General features: G+C 43.8%; 1 protein-coding gene across 5 annotated transcripts in view; it reads right to left on the bottom strand.

Annotated features, from left to right (window-relative positions):
• Window positions 1–5,476: 5,476 nt before the first annotated feature.
• TMTC1 (transmembrane O-mannosyltransferase targeting cadherins 1) overlaps window positions 5,477–17,867 on the bottom strand; it is a 136,274-nt gene continuing 123,883 nt past the window's right edge. For 4 of the 5 annotated variants that reach the window (XM_085569002.1, XM_031507960.3, XM_085569004.1 and 1 more), the window contains 6 exons: window positions 14,313–14,448; window positions 13,419–13,563; window positions 13,174–13,311; window positions 12,670–12,792; window positions 11,436–11,513; window positions 5,477–10,690 (listed from right to left, as the gene is read on the bottom strand). In XM_085569002.1, the coding sequence (XP_085425128.1) occupies window positions 10,550–10,690; window positions 11,436–11,513; window positions 12,670–12,792; window positions 13,174–13,311; window positions 13,419–13,563; window positions 14,313–14,448 (761 nt within the window). In that variant the 3' untranslated portion in view covers window positions 5,477–10,549. The remainder of the gene's footprint in view (window positions 10,691–11,435; window positions 11,514–12,669; window positions 12,793–13,173; window positions 13,312–13,418; window positions 13,564–14,312; window positions 14,449–17,867) is intronic. The other variant, XM_085569003.1, reaches the window with a different exon arrangement.

Here is a 17,867-nt window from a genome sequence, read left to right as displayed (position 1 = left end):
TTTTAAAAAAGACACGTTCCTAAATACAGCCACATTATAAACCCACTCTACCTAATCACCCACAAAAAAACGACTATCCAATAAATCCGTAAACAACAAGATACCTTCACCCAAATCAAACAAAAAAATCCCTCCTACAATACTCCTGAACCCAATCAAACCCAAGCTAGATAGAAAAAACTCACTTTATGACCAAAAACCATCACCTAGCCTAAAACCTTCAACAAAAACACCTAAAAAACCTCAAAATCAGCCACTAGAATTTTAAAATCAAAATTAAAAAATATCTAAAATCAACTACACTCCAACAAAAAGAACTTAAGAACCTATAAGAAAGTCCAAACTACCTCAAAAATAAACAGCACTAAAACACAACTCCTGACAGCCCAACTGCCAGTAGTAGAGGGAATATTCAAAACCAAAATTCCCTCTGCACACCACACCACTAACACCACATAAAAAAATCAATAACCCTCACACCCATATTAAAAACTAAATCACCCAAAAATTTTTAAATCATTATAAATTAGCCTATAAATAAACACTTCACTCATATAAACAAAAAAAACCCAAAAGCAAATAACATATGCTTCAAAAAACTCCACCAAACAAGTACCAACAAAAAAAAAACCACATTACACCCTTTCTACTAATACTTCTTGTCACATTATAAAAACAAAAGTAAAAAAATTATAAAACCCAACACAAGCTAGAAAAACTGCTAAAAGATAAATTAAGCCAACTCACTAAATTAAAAAACCATTCAACTAACCCTAAACATAACTAAAAAAAGCCAAAACTCTACCTTTACAATAATTCATAAATAATAACCAATATGCTATAATAGCTTAAAAAAGCTAATTAGCAACATAAAAAATGTAAATTACTAAAAAGCAAAGAAATATTACTACCATAAAAAACTGCCTATAAAAATCCACCATATAAAAACCCATAGCCCCAAAAATAAAACCAATAAAAAGCACCTAAATAACAAACAAATCAAACCACAAAAAAGCATCAAAAATAAACTTGTATAAGAACACAAAAACTATTCCTAGCACAATAGGCCCATGATACCTCAAATCACCAAAATAAAAATGTTCCACATTACTAAGCACAAAACTAAAAGATAAATCTAACCCTAAACAAGATTTCCCAAATTACTCATAACTATCAAACATATACTGCCATCAAACAAACCCAACAATTCAAACCCCTATAATATAATAAACAATAATCTAAATAGAGATATTAAAAAGGCTGACTATTTAATTCCATTGATTCAACCCAATCACACCAAAACAAACATTCCATGCTTACAAGAATAAAAACCACCACAAAATAATTCAAAACTTTCCCTGGACCTCACACTACATCCCATAACACCATTCTGAACCTGCAAAAACAAATCCTTTAAAAACATAATGGCCTTTAAAAATTCAATCAAAAAATAAAACTCATTTCAAAAACAACCTTACTGACATCTAAACTAAAAACATAACTTCTAGTAAGTGTGCCATATCCCCTACCATACACCGACTGCAAACAAAATAAAAAATATAATCAACAATTCAAAACCACCATAAAATATTCCATAAAAAAAATCTTTCAAAAATTAAAACCAGCATCCAACAAAAGCCACCTACTTAACACCTGAAGTTCCACCAACCAAACAAACCCCAGCCAATCTGAACCCCTACATACAATAAACAAAAACTAAATCCCAATAATATATATAAAAATGTATTAAAAACCAATTTAAATCAGTTCTACCTCAAACACACACAAACCCATTCATAAAGTCATCTTTACTCAAAAACCAAGTTACACATAATAAATTATACAAAAAAAGCCCAACACAATAAATACCTCCAAAAATCTAATTAAGTAAACATATATGAATATCACTATTTATTAAATATTAGCATTATCTATATATAACTATATACTCTATATATATGTACATGCAATAAATGTGTTAATGAAGTTCAAATATCTATTAGTTTTAGCAGGAATTAACAATATAGAGATAAAAAGCAGAATGTTGACAACGGAGACTTTCTGAGTTTGCCATCTCTTTTAGAGCACCAAGAGGTTTTATTGTTTAATATTGTTCATTTTTCTCTGCTGGTGAATGCTTTGTCTATTAAATAACCAGATTTTCCCACTTTTCTCCAAGGAAATCTTTTCCTAAAGCAAACAAGAGAGAGGCCCCTTGACTCTGCTTTCTAGAGGAACACATCAGAAGCTTTCTCCCAAATTTGCCTCAACCAAGACACTCCAGCTTGAGCTCCAAGCTGAAGGCAATTCCATGGAGATCAATGAAAATGCAGAGAAATTGCAATTCTGTAGAAGAAACTGATATGTGCAAAGCTGAGCTCTCCTGTCAGATATTTTCATCATGTGTGTGCACAGCCAGAAAAAAAAAAATTAGATTTTATCCAGTTGCCTAATTATTCTTAATGAATTGCACCTGGGACTAACAAAATTAAGTAAGAAGGCTGCAGGTTGTAATGACATCACCAGACTACTCCAAGTTTATTTTTCAAAGCTTCCATGCCTGCAGTGCCCTGGAGTACTTAACTTGTGCCAGTGAAGTCATCAGGAAAGATGTCCCTGAATGGAGCCGGCCCAGCCCTCAGGCTCGGCTTGGCTCTGGACCACACCCCAAGGAGACACAGCTTTCTTCCATGGCTTTTGGCACCAGCTGTGCCTTAGCAATGTGGGCACGGAGCATGGGGACAGTTTGACTTGGGGACAGCTGGCTCCAATGAAGGCTTTGGTGCTTCACTGAACTGTGCAGTTGAAGATAAACCCGTGGCAATCCCATCTATGTTTTCTAGGGAAAATGCCTCCAGTCCTCACCCAGCAGAGAGTGACACACACAGTGATAACCCTGGCAGAGCAAGGGATGCTGCTCCCCTGCGCCAGCCCACAACACAACCATCACCACCAGGATCACACAGCAGAAGTGATCTCCAACACTTGGGACGCAAAACTAAAAAAGAACTGCAATTTCTCCCACCAGCTGGAGGTCTGCTTCTCCAGGCTGGGGGACAGGGGTTGTATCAGGCCTCTGGTTCCCCTGCTGAGAGATCAGCAGCTCTTCCTCAGTTCCTTTCAGCTGGCCTGTGTCTGCACCAGCTGAAAATCACTCTTTAATCACTCCTGTCTGGTGTGTTTCTCATGCCCAGAGGAGGGTTCCACTGCCTCTCCCAAGCCAAGGCTGGGATAAGAGGGCTGCTCCCAGTTACACAAACATAGATAATGCAATGCTCATGATTTAGAAGGTACTCACACACTTGCTTGGGTGAGAGCCTGGAATAATTAACTTGAATCCAAAGTGACACCACTCCAGCCCTCCCTATCTTCGGAACTGATGCCCTCTGTGGAGACTTGGAGGTGATGCTGTTTGATGAAGGTTGGCAGGCATTAGAAACCTCACCAGTTTCTCACACCACCTTATGGGAGCACCAGAGCCCACATCTCCCTCTGCTACCCAGTCCCTCAAACACTCTGACCTGAGCAGTAACCAGTGGGACTCACCCCACAAGGTTGTGGGGATCCTTACACAGCATTAGAGGATGTAGAGGGGCTCAGCTACCTGCTGCCCTGTTCAGACCAACCTCTCCCTCTGGTCTCAAAGCAATTGACCACTGCAAAGCCCGGGCACAATTTTCTAAGCCACTGACCTGGACTAAACTCTCCCTAGTCCTTGGTGCTGACTGGCTTTTCCAACAAGAGACTCTGGTGATTACTACTAGCAGCAAGTCCATTAGTGAAGCAGAAAATAAACTTTATCAAGGTGGTCAATGATGGAGAAAACCTCACTCCCTTAGGTGGTGAGAGAAATAACATTAGCAGCAGCAGGAGGACCAGCACCATACTGGAGCAGGGTGGGAGGAACTGCAGTTAGCTGGGTAGCCCATCTCTTGCCTCAGCAGGACAGCTGTTTTTAGCACTGGCTTCATTACCAAGAGCAAGTTACTCTGGCTGGCTTGAGCCACCTCACAACCTATCTAGTGCTTATTTCCCTCTCATACCTAAAAGACATACATTTTCCCATGGGTGTAGAACAGACCAGACAGGGAGTTATGAATACACTAGCCACTGCAGGGGGATGTGCAAGAAGGGTTTGACCTGGTGCAGTTCTCAGACCCAGCAGGACCAAGCTATTTGTCCCTCTTGCACAGCCAAGGGACCACATGGCAACTGGACAGCCTGCAGAGGCAATGGGTCACTCACCTCAGCAGCCAAGGAGGGCTGTGGTGAGCAGCACCTACACAGAGAGGGTATGAGAGGGTCCCAGTCCCCACACAGCAAAGACAGCCTAGAAATCACTCATCAAGGCAAATACACCAAGCCCTGGCACCTCTTGTGATACTGACTGGCTACTTTCACCTTTTCGGTACCTCAAAAGAGCAGGTGACACCAATGCTTACTGCCATAGCCCCCACACTGAGGCACACCTGCCCACTGACCATGCACAGGATTCACCACATAGAAGAAGGCACATGAGCAGAGAGGAGTCCTGCTCCCATCACAGCTCAGGAAAAGTAACCAGTGCTGGAGCCCACGCTATGCTCCACCTCTCACAGGAGGAACAACTCAGCTAATGAGCCCTTTTAGTGGCTATGGTGTCAATCAGGGTGAGCAGCTGAGGCTGCAGGGCTGCAGCACAGGTGGGTTTGCAGGCTCTCACACCGTGTCTCACCTGTTTGTAGTTTAGTGCTCATTTCCATGGGCAGCAGCAGGATGTGATGTTCCATCCCTCCCCCCATCACTGCCACCAGACCTGAGGTGCCTCAGGCCTTGCAGAGGTCCTAGGCAGGCACCGGGTGGAAGCTTCCTTGTTGGGATCTGGGAAAACTTCAGGGTGTGCAGCCTGACTTCAGAACGTGCAAGTCCCCTTCATGCTACAGAGCATTTTGGGCTCACCGGGATGGCAGGAAACACCATGGCATGTGTTCAGGGCTTTTGATTCTCTTTCAGTCCATTTTCAGTAGGTGCTTATTATCATTACTATCCCAAGTGAACTCAAACTCTGGAAGCATGCAGGAGCATCTAGGAATGTGTGCCAGGAAGAAGATTTACAACAAAATTCGTTTATTGTTAATCTCAGTTTTTTTCTCTTTGCACTCTGTGGATTTGTTTGACACATTCCTGACAGAGGCATAAAGCCTGATATGAAGAGCTTATGTCAGTATAACATGTCCAATCATCAAGACTGTGTGAGCACCAGCCCATATCTTTTCTCATGCTCAGGTTCCAAAAAATGCCTACTCCAATATTTTTATATGCCCAGACTCAAACACATATGCTGCATAGTTGCTCCTATAGGACCAATAACCTAGAAATCAGGGGATGTAAAATAAAACATAAGTCAAGTGGAGTAAGAAACTTCAGCCCTTCCACGTCCAGAAGAACTTGTTCATGGCTGGTCCTAAAGAAAAAGAACAAAACCAGGCAAAGCACCTACTTTTCTTACTTTTTATATAAAATAGACATTTACATACATTTTCTTCTGCAAAGACTTTGAGCATAATTCCTTGATGTGAAATTTAGCCATAAATCCCACCGTGAAAAAAGACTTTGCAAATTCCTGCATCACTGACATACATCCAGCTGCTGCTAAGAGTGAATTTATTTTTGAAATATTTCTAATCCATGGGCTGTTTTCTTGTGGTTTTGTTTTTGTTTGGTTGGTTTTTTCTTTCTTAAAAAGATATGCACATTTAATTTTAAAAAATTAGATACAGAAATAAGAACCATATGAACAACAGGCAATGCAAACAACTTCTGCATGAGAGGAACACGCAGCATGACATCCACTTCAGGCAGAGATTTCTACAGTAATACAGTTGTGTTACAGTAGTAACTTTTACAGAGGATACCACTGGGGGTATTTTCCAGAAGAAAAAATTCATAGCAATTCAGTACAAACATGGCAATGAACTTTTGCACAAAGTTATCAAGGTTACCTGAAGCAACTTTGCCACATTAAAACACCAGTGAATGCCAAGCGCTGTTTTTTTTTCTTTTTTTTTTTCCTTTTTTTTTTTCCTCTTTTGCTGCTGGGCTTAAATGTACATGAAAGCAAAATGGTGCATTTTGAAATTGCTGCAGTAGACTGAAGGTTGGGGAAAAAGCCCTCTAAGGGCTAATTTTTTCCCAAGATTGTGCATAATTGAATATATGAAAGATAGAAATTGAGCACTTGGTCAACTTAATCACATAAAGATTGAAGAGACTTAAGCATACACCAGCTGTTTCAATGAGCTGGAGGACAAGTGGGGCAAAAGACTAGACATTTAGAATATAATAATATTCTAAATCGCTTAATTAATAAATTGGACTGACAATTATCTTATTTCACCAAATATTGTACATCATATCTGGCCTAGTTTCTGTAACTGTGGAGAAGCTTTCATAGTTTTAGATCATTTTAGGGGTGTCCAGCCTCCCCTGCAAGTTAGGCTCTTTATTTTGAATTTTTTTGACTTATATTTCTTTCTACCTCCATGCATGCATGCCCAGCCCCCTGTCCTCCTCATGATCTCTGGAATGAAGGCAATTTGCACTGCTGCATTCACTTACTGTTTGGCCAAAACAAATTGCCTGCACATTTCTAGGAAAATCTAGTCTAAGGAGTCCATGAGAGAAAGAAAATACCCCCTACTGCATCATTTATCCTGGGGGACAAAAAAGGGATGGAAGCAAAGAATGCTGGAATTTAAATAAGCAATAAAATAAAATCCATCAGCTGCAAATATTATCCATGGGGAAAGGAAAAAGCAACACAAATATTATGTTTCTCATTTTGGATTAAAATGCACAGTGAGTACATGAGAGTCCTGTCTAATCAGCTTTCCATTAATTCTCTGCTTTGAAATTAGTGAGCACTGAGGTTTAGCCAATGCAACTTGCAGAGAGCATGAACTCTCCCCCACCAGGCAGATCTTCAGCCATTTATTAATCTGCAATCTCTGCTAACCATGCTAAGCACTGGAACTGGTAGAAAACAATGTATTTATAAGTCTTTATTTTAGAACATTTCCTATGATTAATTAAGATAATATAAAGTTACCACAAGGTAAGTTGCTCAATTTATCATGCACAATGGCGTTCCATTTTGGTGGAGGTAACCTGTCTCACATCATACTCCACTCTTTGCCTGCAATAAATCTGTGACATGATTGATGCCCTGAACAAACACAGGGCTTCAGCATGGGTGCCAACAGGACAGAGTTAGCTCAGAACTTCACAGGGGGTTTAATTGCTTTGGTAGCCCATGGTCTGAGCCATTCTCCAAATCTGCTGCCAGTTTGCAGACTGTCATCCTGCATAGATGGGGTTATAAAGTGCTGGTTTAGGAATGTGGGGTTCATTATTGAGCTCTCCTCTCTCCAAAACTAAAACAAACCCAGCTCCAAAATGTGAAGAGCCAGCCTTTCAGCACAGAAATGTAAACTGCTTCAACTGGCATTAAAATCCTTGCATATGTTATCAGCCTAATTCAGGCAAATGGATATGCCTTGCCTTCCAACCAAACCACCTCCCTTACTGGGGCATGGTCTCATCTTTCTCCATTTTCTGCAAGCAAGACAGTGTTGCACAACTGGTAATCAATCCTTCTCCAGGATCTGGGAGGGGGGCATCCAAAGCTGTATTACACTTCCACACATACACGAATTTTAGAAGGTCAGGATAGCTTTGATCAGCTTTTAGGACAAGCAGGAGACAGTAATTTCTACCAGGTCTCTCAGGAAAGACAAACTAAGATTTATGCTGAAGTTAAAAACATAAAACTAAGTCTTCCTCCTCACAAAGCATTGCTATAAAAAATACAACTTCTGTATTTGAAAAAATATGTTTCATTGGCCACTATTTAAAACCACAAACTGCAGTGAGGCCAGTATAATATATAGTATTTATTTAATATATCTTCTGAGGCAAAGCTTATAGCTGATACATATTTTTAAAGGAGGCACATGTTCCCCCTGACCTTCAGCTGGCTGCTGGAACACTCTGCAGATGCCTCCTCCTTGGGGGTCCTGCATGGTACCACTGTCAGAGCTGCACCACTGTTCTGTCAGCCCCCAAATTCACTGCACCACAGCCATTCTGGGCACACAGGCCTTTGGGAAGCTGTCCCAAAGACAGGCTCACCTTGGGGACAGGCAGAGAGCTTTCTGGTGCAGGTACCTCTGAATATCCCAGCAAGGAACCATCTACGACTTTGCACTGCATGCTGCGGAGCTGATTGCTGTCAGAGGCCATGTAAGCTTTGGTGTCCCCATCCCATGGGATTGTGCTGCCATGATGTCACCTCCTCCAGGCCATCCTGGCAGCCCAGGGGTGTGCAGATCTGCTGTGTGCACAGCAGCCAGCAGAGCACCTGCACTGGGGACCTGCAGAAATGTCAGTTCAGCCAGTCCACAGCCACAGCAGTCGTGTGGAGAAATGAGAGAGGGATGCTGATCCAGCCCCAGGAGCTCAAACCTGCCCCAGGCCCCATGAAGTAAAGTAGCCTGCTTGGGCTGGGAGCAGAAAACTCAACAGTGAAGCAATTTGCTTATTCTGATCCCAGTGCTCCCCTGGAAGCTGGTTTGGAGGGAGAGAGCCCAAACATTCATGGTGCCACCTCTTCCCCCCGCAGTGTTTCACTTCTGCCCAGCTGTAGCTGGTCTCCTTGGCCAGTGGGGACCAGTCCAGCCTGGTCTCAGGGGGTGCACAGCCATGGCTCTGGCAGGTCCATAAACCCTGGCAGGGTAGACAACTGTACCTGGACTCCCTGTGAGCTCCAAACACAGCTGGAGTCACACCAATAATCCATCAGTAACCTGACCACCACCACCACCAGGCTTTTCAAATGGAACCAGCAAAACCTCCAGCACATGGCTGAATCATCCACTGAGGGAATTTGGAGTGTGTTGAGGTGCCATGGCCAGCTAAATTGACACCACAGGGATGCCTGACACACAGGCTTTTCCTGACAGATGTGTTTTAGGGTATTGTACACCTAACTGAACTGTACTAATAATGCCAAACCCTGGGCTGCTGGACACAGTCAAGCTCAAACAAAACAACTTTTTTAGCAGTTTAGTGCTGCAAGAGGAGCAAAATGATGACCGACCCTGATGTCCAAACCCAAAGGCAGGAAGCAGATCCCACTAACACTCCCTGGGAACTGGTGCAAACCCTGGTGGAAGCAGCACAAGTGCTGCTATTGCCGGGCCAGTGTGATCCAAAGTGCTCTGCAGCCACTTGCCTTAGAATCATGAGAGGGAATTATTCCAGCACGCCTCATTGGTACTCCCTTTTTCTAACTTCAGACAATAAGAGTCACAATGCCCAACCATATGGCCAGCTGTGAAGGATATTGCCCAATTCATATACAACAGAGAAAATATATTAATTATTTGATTATTATAAGTTAAATAAATAAAGCTCAAAAATAAAAGCCCCAGTTCTGAAGAGAATTTGTTTTTCCTACATCAGTATTTAAAAATATAGATTTATGACTGATCAGCTATAGGTAATTTTCTGTATCTCTTAGGGGAATGGTGAGAACACTTTGACCAATAATTTTGCAAGTGTTGTCACCATGATAAATGGGCTTTGTCCCTGCACACCCATAAAAGAACCTCCTTCGTACCTTTCCAGGCTAGGAAACGTTCCCTAATCTCCCTGTGGCTTTACTTTACCTCCTATATTGATTAGATAGGTTGTTTGTTTTCCAAACTGGGGACTGAGCAGGAGGACAAGTAATCCTAGAGCTTCCCATTGTCTTTGGATGCTTCAATTTTTTTCAGAGTAATAATTATTTGGCCTGGAGGGAGAGGGCAGGGCAAAGGGTAAAGCCATATCATATTTGACAAAAGTGACATAATGAACCTGAATTATTACAAAATTATTTTCTAATGAGTAACACATTCAGGCTAGGTTTTCCCTCAAAGGATCATCTGTCCTACTTGTAGAATTATCCTTCCAAGGTGATATTTAAATAGTTTCCCCTTTCTTTAGAATAATTTTCAAGTCCCATTTAGAGCTGTGAAAATGACCATCATTTCCTCAGCATTAACCCCTTAGAACCTTTTTTATGTGACCATTATGACCATCGTTCCTGTCTACAGCACTTGCAATGAAGCCCATCAGTGGTGCTCTACATGAATGAGGTGAGCCTGTGTGGAGGAACAGGAAGTGCTACTTCAGCCCTGCTGCAATGGATGAGTGCTTTGTCTCCATAGTTTCCCTGGTGACAACCAAGATATTGAAGGTACCTGTCCCACCCACACTCCTGGTGTGACTAAAATGGGTTCAGCCTAGACATAAATCTTGATTAAAGGAAGGTTTTCATTCATGCTACAGCATGTCCCACAGGACCTGAGTGTCTCCTATAACTTTGATCGGACCTAAGCGTGCATTCCAAGTTTGCCTTCCATAATTCTGAGTCCTATCAAAGTTCTTTCAGCATCACTTTGAGCAACGGGCTTCCACCACACTCTTCTCCAAGGGGCATGAGTGTCCTTCTGCTGGTGACTGATTGCTATGTTTGGTCTTTCTCCTGGACTTCTTGAAACCGTTTCTCCAAGCGATCCAGTTTGGCCAGATTCTCCTTCAGCAGCTTGCTGTTTGGAACCAGCTGTAAGGCTTTCTCATAGTAGTCACGGGCAGTGATGTAGCTCCCCTGCAAAGAAAATGCATGGTAGGTCTCATTCACGTTCCACACAGAAAGTTCGTTCCAAGGGTAAAGTGAACAATGAGATACAAGGGAAACAGGAGTTTAAAAACCCTGACATTGCTGGGTTACAAAAATACTTCTTCTTTATGGAAAAGATCACCAAGTGCTGTTAACCTAAATTTGAGGAAACTCACACAGCAAGAAATAGTTTTACATTTTTCTGTTATGTTGCACCAGAAGAGTTAATTTTACTCAGCAACAGGATAGCTTAAGGACATCACACAATGTGACTCCTTAAAACCCAAATGATAATGGTATGCTAAAGTATTCAAAAGAATAAGCAACCACAGGGTAGGCTATTTCCATAATTTCATGCCAGTATTCTGCATTAGACATCTTTATTAAATTAATTAGGTAGAGAAGAACCTTAAAAGTCAACTCATGGTGACATTTTTCTAAGGTAGGTCAACAACTGAAGCAGGAAAGCTTTTGAGAGGAGCAGGTTGCTCCTTGCAGCCTGCACTCTAAATTATATGAGATTTGCTTTACCAAGCAAATCTTTACCAAGCAAATCTGGTTGGGAACTCTAGCTGGGGTGAAGAGACCTTCCTCTTTTTTGGCTAAAATATGTCAAGGGGGGCTTGGTGTTCACAAACGTGCAACTCTTGGCAGTCTGAAACCAATTTAGCTTTTTTGTCCTGTGTAGTAGTGTCTGCACCTGGCAGCTTAAGGAAAACCAGAAGTGTCATACCTTGATGTGCTCAATGCCTCCCATATTCATCCAGGCCTGTGCTTGGTCTGGGTTGAGCTCCACAGCCCGTTTATAGCTCTGCAGAAACATGAAACATTTCTAGGTTTAGACTTGGACTCTTCAAACAAAATCAGTACTGGAGGGGAAAGAGAAAAAGTTTCTTCTGCTGAAGCCGTTCAGAATGTAATTCAAATTCCTCTCATACACACAAAGTGAATTTCAGTTTCTTTGCAGAAGAGGCATAGAATGTACTGCTCCATGGCTCAGTTCATCTCAAAGTTTTTCCCTGCCAACATGCATTTTTCCTGCTCTATGAGAGGAGCCACACTTGCAACCCTGTCCCTGCTCCCTGCACCACTGGGGGCTCCTGCACATCAAGGTCATTTCCTTAGGCAGTGCCAAGTACAGTGCCTGTCAGCTACAAGCCATTGCTCTTCATCTGCACGGCTTTCATTTGGAGCTGGCAGCAGACTCTGGTACAGCCACTTGCGTGGTTTCACAAGGACCTGAGGGCAGTGCTTTCCTTCCCCACTGATGTTGAGTGTGGGAGAAAAAGCAATTAGGACCTTCTGGAGTCTGTCAAACAGCACTGGTTTTACATTGTCACAACAGGAAAGGATTTTCAATAAGGATTAAGCATCCCGATAGGGATATTGAGAATATTCAGAACAATCCAAATAATATTTTCTGAATCAGAGAATAATGGAATGGTTTGGGTTGGGAGTTACTCTAAATATTACCTACTTCCAGATCCCCTCCTACAGGCAGTGACACCTTCCACTAGACTAGGTTGCTTCTGTACTATTTAATGCTAACATAATTTCTGAGCTAGCAAGCATCCTTCTTTACAGGATAACCAACCTCTCAGTTATTGGCTTCTGAGGTGAGATATAACAACATGGTGACCTCTCATAGGAACCCAAGCTTCCAGCTGAGCCACCTGGAGCTGGTCCCTGACAGCAAGAGGGACTGGATGGAGCAAAGGTGAATCCCACCACAATTCTGTACTTAACCCCTCAGAGCAGGGAGCTCTATTTCCATTCAGGAATGAGGAAAAAAAGCTGCAATTAAGTCTGGTAAAGTTAGCTGCCTCCTAGCTTTCTCTGTACTAGTGATGGACTCTGAGCTCCTAAGGCAAACAGCCAGGGTGTGTGCACCAGGGAGTTTTATGCACAATGAGCAAACTCTATCTTTTAGCCTATAAAACCACAGGTAGGTCTTAGAGCAGTCATACCTCAAAAGCTTTGTCAAGGAGATTCTGTTCTCTTAGCTGGTTTCCTTTAGTGAAAAAAAGCTCTGAAATGACTTTTGGATCCTTTGGTTTTAGCTGAAGCGCTTTTTCTATAACTTCAAGTGCCTGTGAAAAAGCAAGAGGACATTGTGTACCTTCCACTCAATACCTTCCCACTTCTCATTCTTTCCTCACCACTATGGATTACCAGCATAAGAACCAGCTTTCTCCATCCTTTGTTTGCCCCACATCATTAACACACAGGCAAAAGAGATTTTTAAATGCCTGGGGCTGATGGGCACAGGGGCTGACAGCAGCAGGAGGTGTAAGTGATAAGAAAACCATCCCGCTTAGCTTCAGTCTTAGTATGTAGATAAACTGAAGGTTTTAGTGAAGAAATAACCTACTGAATGTGTGCTGAGGCACATGACATGTCCCCGGAGAGAAAAATTCAACCTGAGCTCTGTGTGTGAGCCCTTGGGACAAAGGTATCCCATGCCACGGTACCTTGGCATAGAGCTCCTGCTTGCTGTAGATGGCTGACAGGAGGCGGTAGCACTCCAGGCACTGCACGTCCTCATTAAGGATGTGGTTTGTCATCTTCTCAGCTTCCTTTGTGCGCCCCATCATCGCCAAAACCTGCGCCTGTAACAGAGCCCCGTTACCAAGTGTTACGCTCTCGATTAGCTCAGCCCTCTGCCACACGCTGGGCTGCACCCAGAGGCTGCTGCCCTGCCCCTGCCCTCGCTCACCAGCGCCAGTCGGATGTCCTTGCTCGAAGGCTGCAGCGCTGCCGCTTCCCTGTACACCTGCAGGGCCTCCTCGTATTGCCCCGTGTTGTAATACAGAGCCCCCAGCGGGGACAGGATCTCAGCCTTCCGCGACACCTTCAGTGCCCTGGAGGTTGGGGAAAAGGCAAGCTTCGAGCTCATGGGAGGAGCAAAGGGAAATAGCGAGGTGGGCTTGTGTGGGGATGGAGAACCAAAGCTCTGCATCATCCCAGCCTAGGAAGCACAGATTTCAAGTCCTGGGGAGGGATAAATGTGCCCACAGCAGTAATCCCACCAGCCCCCTGAGAAGGAGACTGCAGCAGGGGTGGAGATGATTGACGTGATGAAACCTGGGAAATGCAAGCACAAATCTATATGCCAAAAAGAAGGCAAAAGTATTCCCACCCAATCCATCCTGCTGTATACCAGGAGTCAGAGCCTGACTGTTGGAACACTGCTGGGAAGGGCCAGAGTTCCCAACAGTGCCAAGGGTTTGGTGCTGAGCTGTGCAGCACTTATGGCTGTTCCTGGTGCAGCAACCACAAACACCTTCAGGCAGGATGGGAGTTGTGGTAATACAGCCTGCTCCTGCCATCTAGAAACCTCCAAATTTATCATCAGAGCATCCCCCAGCTAAAAGCAGCGGTGTCCATCCTGGGGGCTTGGGAATAGTCCAGGGAAATCAACACTGCCTGAGCCCATGCTGCCTTTCCAAGCACTCCCCAAAAATAGCCAAATCTAGTTGCAAAGAGATGGAGTGTGAAGGGAGCAAACCCCACGCATGCACTGATAGATCCACATAACAGAAACTCTTGAGGAGAAACAAGCCATTCAGGGGCAGGAGGAAACCCTCTGTCTCCCACCCCAAATCCTCACCTCTTGTACCACACTTCAGCCTCTTTGTTCTGCCCCAGGGAGCGGTGAAGCCTGCCCAGGTTCACCATGGCCACATGGTGAGTGGGGCTCAGGAGGATGGCCTGCCTGTAGTGGGACACGGCTCTCTCAGGAGACCCTGGAGAGGCAAACAGCCATTAAACAAAAAAAAAACCTGTGCATCAGAAAAAGCCTGTCTCAAACTCAGCACACGGTACTGTTCTAGCTTTCTTTCTTCTATTGCTCTATGCATGTGTCCTGGTGTGACTTTATGATGCTTCTATTATCCCCATTCATCTGTTTAGCCTAGAAATAAGTTTTGCACCTGTAAGACCTTCCAAGAGCGAAGAGGGGAGCGAAGAAGTGCAGAGTTTGTTATCAGAAACTGCATTTGCTCACCCGCATCGCTCCCATAGACTGTGTTGTCTGCAGATGGCAGGACAGAGCTGTCCTTTGCTTTTTAGTCAGTTTTATCTAGCTGAGGCAGAGAACTTCCCTGGACTGTGTTTTTTCTTTTTCTTGGACCTGTTCAAACCTGCTCTGGACTGAACACCCAGAAGAGCACCAGCAGCTCACACCTGTGGCCACCAGGCCAGGCCTGGGCCGTAGCATTTCCAGCACTGGAGAGACTGATAACAGACTGGGTGAGCCAAGCTACATCCCACAAAGAGGGCTTTCTGAGTTTGTCATCTCTTCTGGAGCAGCAAGAGGTTTTATTGTTTAGTATTGTTCATTTTTTTGTGCTGGTGAGTGCTTTGCTGGTTAAATAATCAAATTTTTTGCACTTTTCTCCAAGGAAATCTTTACTTGAAACAATTGGGAGAGGGGCTGCTTAAATCTGCTTTCTAGAGCAGCCCCTTTGGAGGTTTTCTCCCAAATTTGCCCTAAACCAGGACAGCATGGAAACATTTTGAGAAAGAAATCCTGCCTCAGCATTTTGAATCTAAGCATAAAAGAAATTGCTGTCCAAACAAAGATTTAGTCCCCAATATTCAGAGACAATCCTGAGAAATAGATTTTCTAGGGGTGGGTTTTTTGCAAGTTGAGGATACGGTCACAACAAGATGACTCCTGACTGAAAGCACCCTCTTGGTCATGCAGCAGTGGGGACACCACCCCTGTGCTAAGGACAGAGCCCACCTCAGGGAAGGGGCTGGGGCGCATGTGCCATCTCCTGGTGGAGCATCCTTTCACCCTGGCCCACTGGAGAAACAGGCAATGAGGAATGAAGAACAAGCCCCCAGTATTCCTCACAACACCACCAGAACTGCAAATAGTTTCAGCCCTCTCCAAACAGAGATTATTCCCTCCTCCTCTGCTGTGTTGCTCTAAACTCCAGCTCAGTCTCTGTGTATTGCTCAACAGGACTGGGAGTAGCTGCCAGGGACCAGCTAATTCCCACTCTGGGCAATAAATCCCAGAGCAGAGGTGGCCAGGTGGTTATTTTGGTGCACGTAGGCAGCATCTCTGTGCTCCACAGGAGCCATTGGGTGGCACTGCTTCGCTGTGTGAAAATGTGTAAGGTCCTGCAGCCCATGACATCACCGAGCACCACAACAAAATACAAGGAAAAAGTGCAAGATCACTACTCCAATGCATAAAGTTCTACTTCTAATAATGTATTTTTATTTAGCTAAATAATGGTAAAAGTATAAAGTTCCAGCATTTTAGCAATGCAAATATTGCATTTTTAATCCCAGGGCTCATTTAATTGGTTTGCAAATTCCAGACCAGATAATCTCCTGATGAAAACCAATACTCAAAGAGCTTTGTCCACCAACAAAGCTTTTCACTGTTGGCATTTTTTTAAACTGATTCACTTCACAATGTACTTAATTCCATTTCGAGTTGGAAAACAGATCTCGAAAACAGCCAGTGCATATTAGGGCACTGAACATGCTGCTGTGGGAATTTTGTTTTCATAGCTTCACAGATCAAGTTTTGTTTTTCTGAGATCATCTATACAACCTAAAATATACACAGACACATCTCAGCAGCTCCTTTATAGGAGTGAACAGGAACAACTGTGGAGAGGTTTAGAAGTGTTGAAGATTCACCTAAGGCTGAGGACATGTTGTTCAAGGTATGACTTTTTCAAAACATCCAGCAGCAGCCTTGATTTTTCCCCACCACTGAGCAGGCAGATGTTTTTGAAAATTATATCTACAAAACATTCTGGGAAGCAGCTGGGCACGCACTCCAGTCCCTCAACCAGGCAGCTCCTCCCCTGCTCTGCACACAGGGGTAACATGCATCGTTAAGGGAGCCACACTCAATGTCTGTGACCACTGCAGAGCTGTCTGGAGTTGTGGCTCCCCAGAGCCAACTCTTGCTGGAGGCTTGCTGCACACAGCTCTGCAGGTTAATTGGCATGGTGCTTCACAGCATCTCCCTGTGCGGCCGGCGCAGAGCGCAGCCGGTGACACGCTCACCAGCAGCCACTGCCTTCACGCCTTGTCATGTCTCTAGGAGGGTTATTGGCACATCATGCCCCTAGAATCAAGAGTCAGTGGGATTTTTTCCAGTTCTTTGTCTGTAGGGAAGCGTAGGAGTAAACCAGGAAATGATAGTTTTGACTTTGGCAGAGTACGAAAGTGCAAAAACCAGAATGTGCTCTGCACTACATTTGAACCACAAATTTTGGCAGGAATAGGACAGTTTATCTGGGCCGGCAAGCAAAGATGAATACAACATCACAGGGAAATTACTCAGGAATTTTTATTATTCGCAAGCTTGAATTTTGCCAGGGCCCAAATACAGATCCTGAACCTCTTTTGCTAATGCTATAATGCCTCTTTTGACTGATTCTGGTTTTGCATTTGTTTCACACTGGTACTACAGAGGGGTGATGGCCAAGTGTCAGTTCAAAGACAGAAGAGCCAGGAGACTGACAGACCATCATCCCTTCTTCTCAAGCACCACTGGAGTTGGGCACATGTAATAGGGAAAAAAGGGACAGCAACCACACACTTCAAGCCTACACTATTTCATCATTGAGTCTTGACCGTGTTCTGGAGGAACCACAGATAACAGTCCTTTTCCACTAGTCATTCATCAAACTTAGCCTTGCTTATAAAGCTGTCAACAAAAGGTGGCAATTAAAGTGATTGTTGTTATGTGAATGCCAGAAAGTGCCAAGGAAGTTGGATGGGAACCAGGAACCCAGAAAATAAAGGATGCCATTACAGGGCTCCTCAAAAATCAATTCACCCCACAGTGTATGAGGTTTTGTTTTCACAGATGATTGTGGTTTAAAGGCCATGTTCCTTTGTAAAGTCATGGCACTCAAGCCTTAGAGTCAAAGAGCTGCTTTGTCACAAAGTGGAGCTGCACGTGCTCCAGAGACCATAATGATCCATTTGTATGCCTGTGATTTGATTTGATGTGGCCATGCCCTGCTGGAAAAAAGGCAGTACTGTCAGGGTGCTGCCCAGCACACACTGTAGAGGGCAACTGCCTGTGTGAAGATGGTGAGAAACACTGAAGGGAGCAGTGGGACGGAATGCTCCTGCTGCACAGTGCCTGCACTGATTACGAATTCCAGTGCACTGTGCCCTC

This window comes from Lonchura striata, chromosome 1A, assembly GCF_050655825.1.
Source record: "Lonchura striata isolate lonStrDom1 chromosome 1A, ASM5065582v1, whole genome shotgun sequence".
Classification (NCBI taxonomy): Eukaryota; Metazoa; Chordata; class Aves; order Passeriformes; family Estrildidae; genus Lonchura; species Lonchura striata.
The sequence above is the reverse complement of the archived record's forward strand: the minus strand, read 5'-3'. Positions and strand labels throughout refer to the sequence as shown.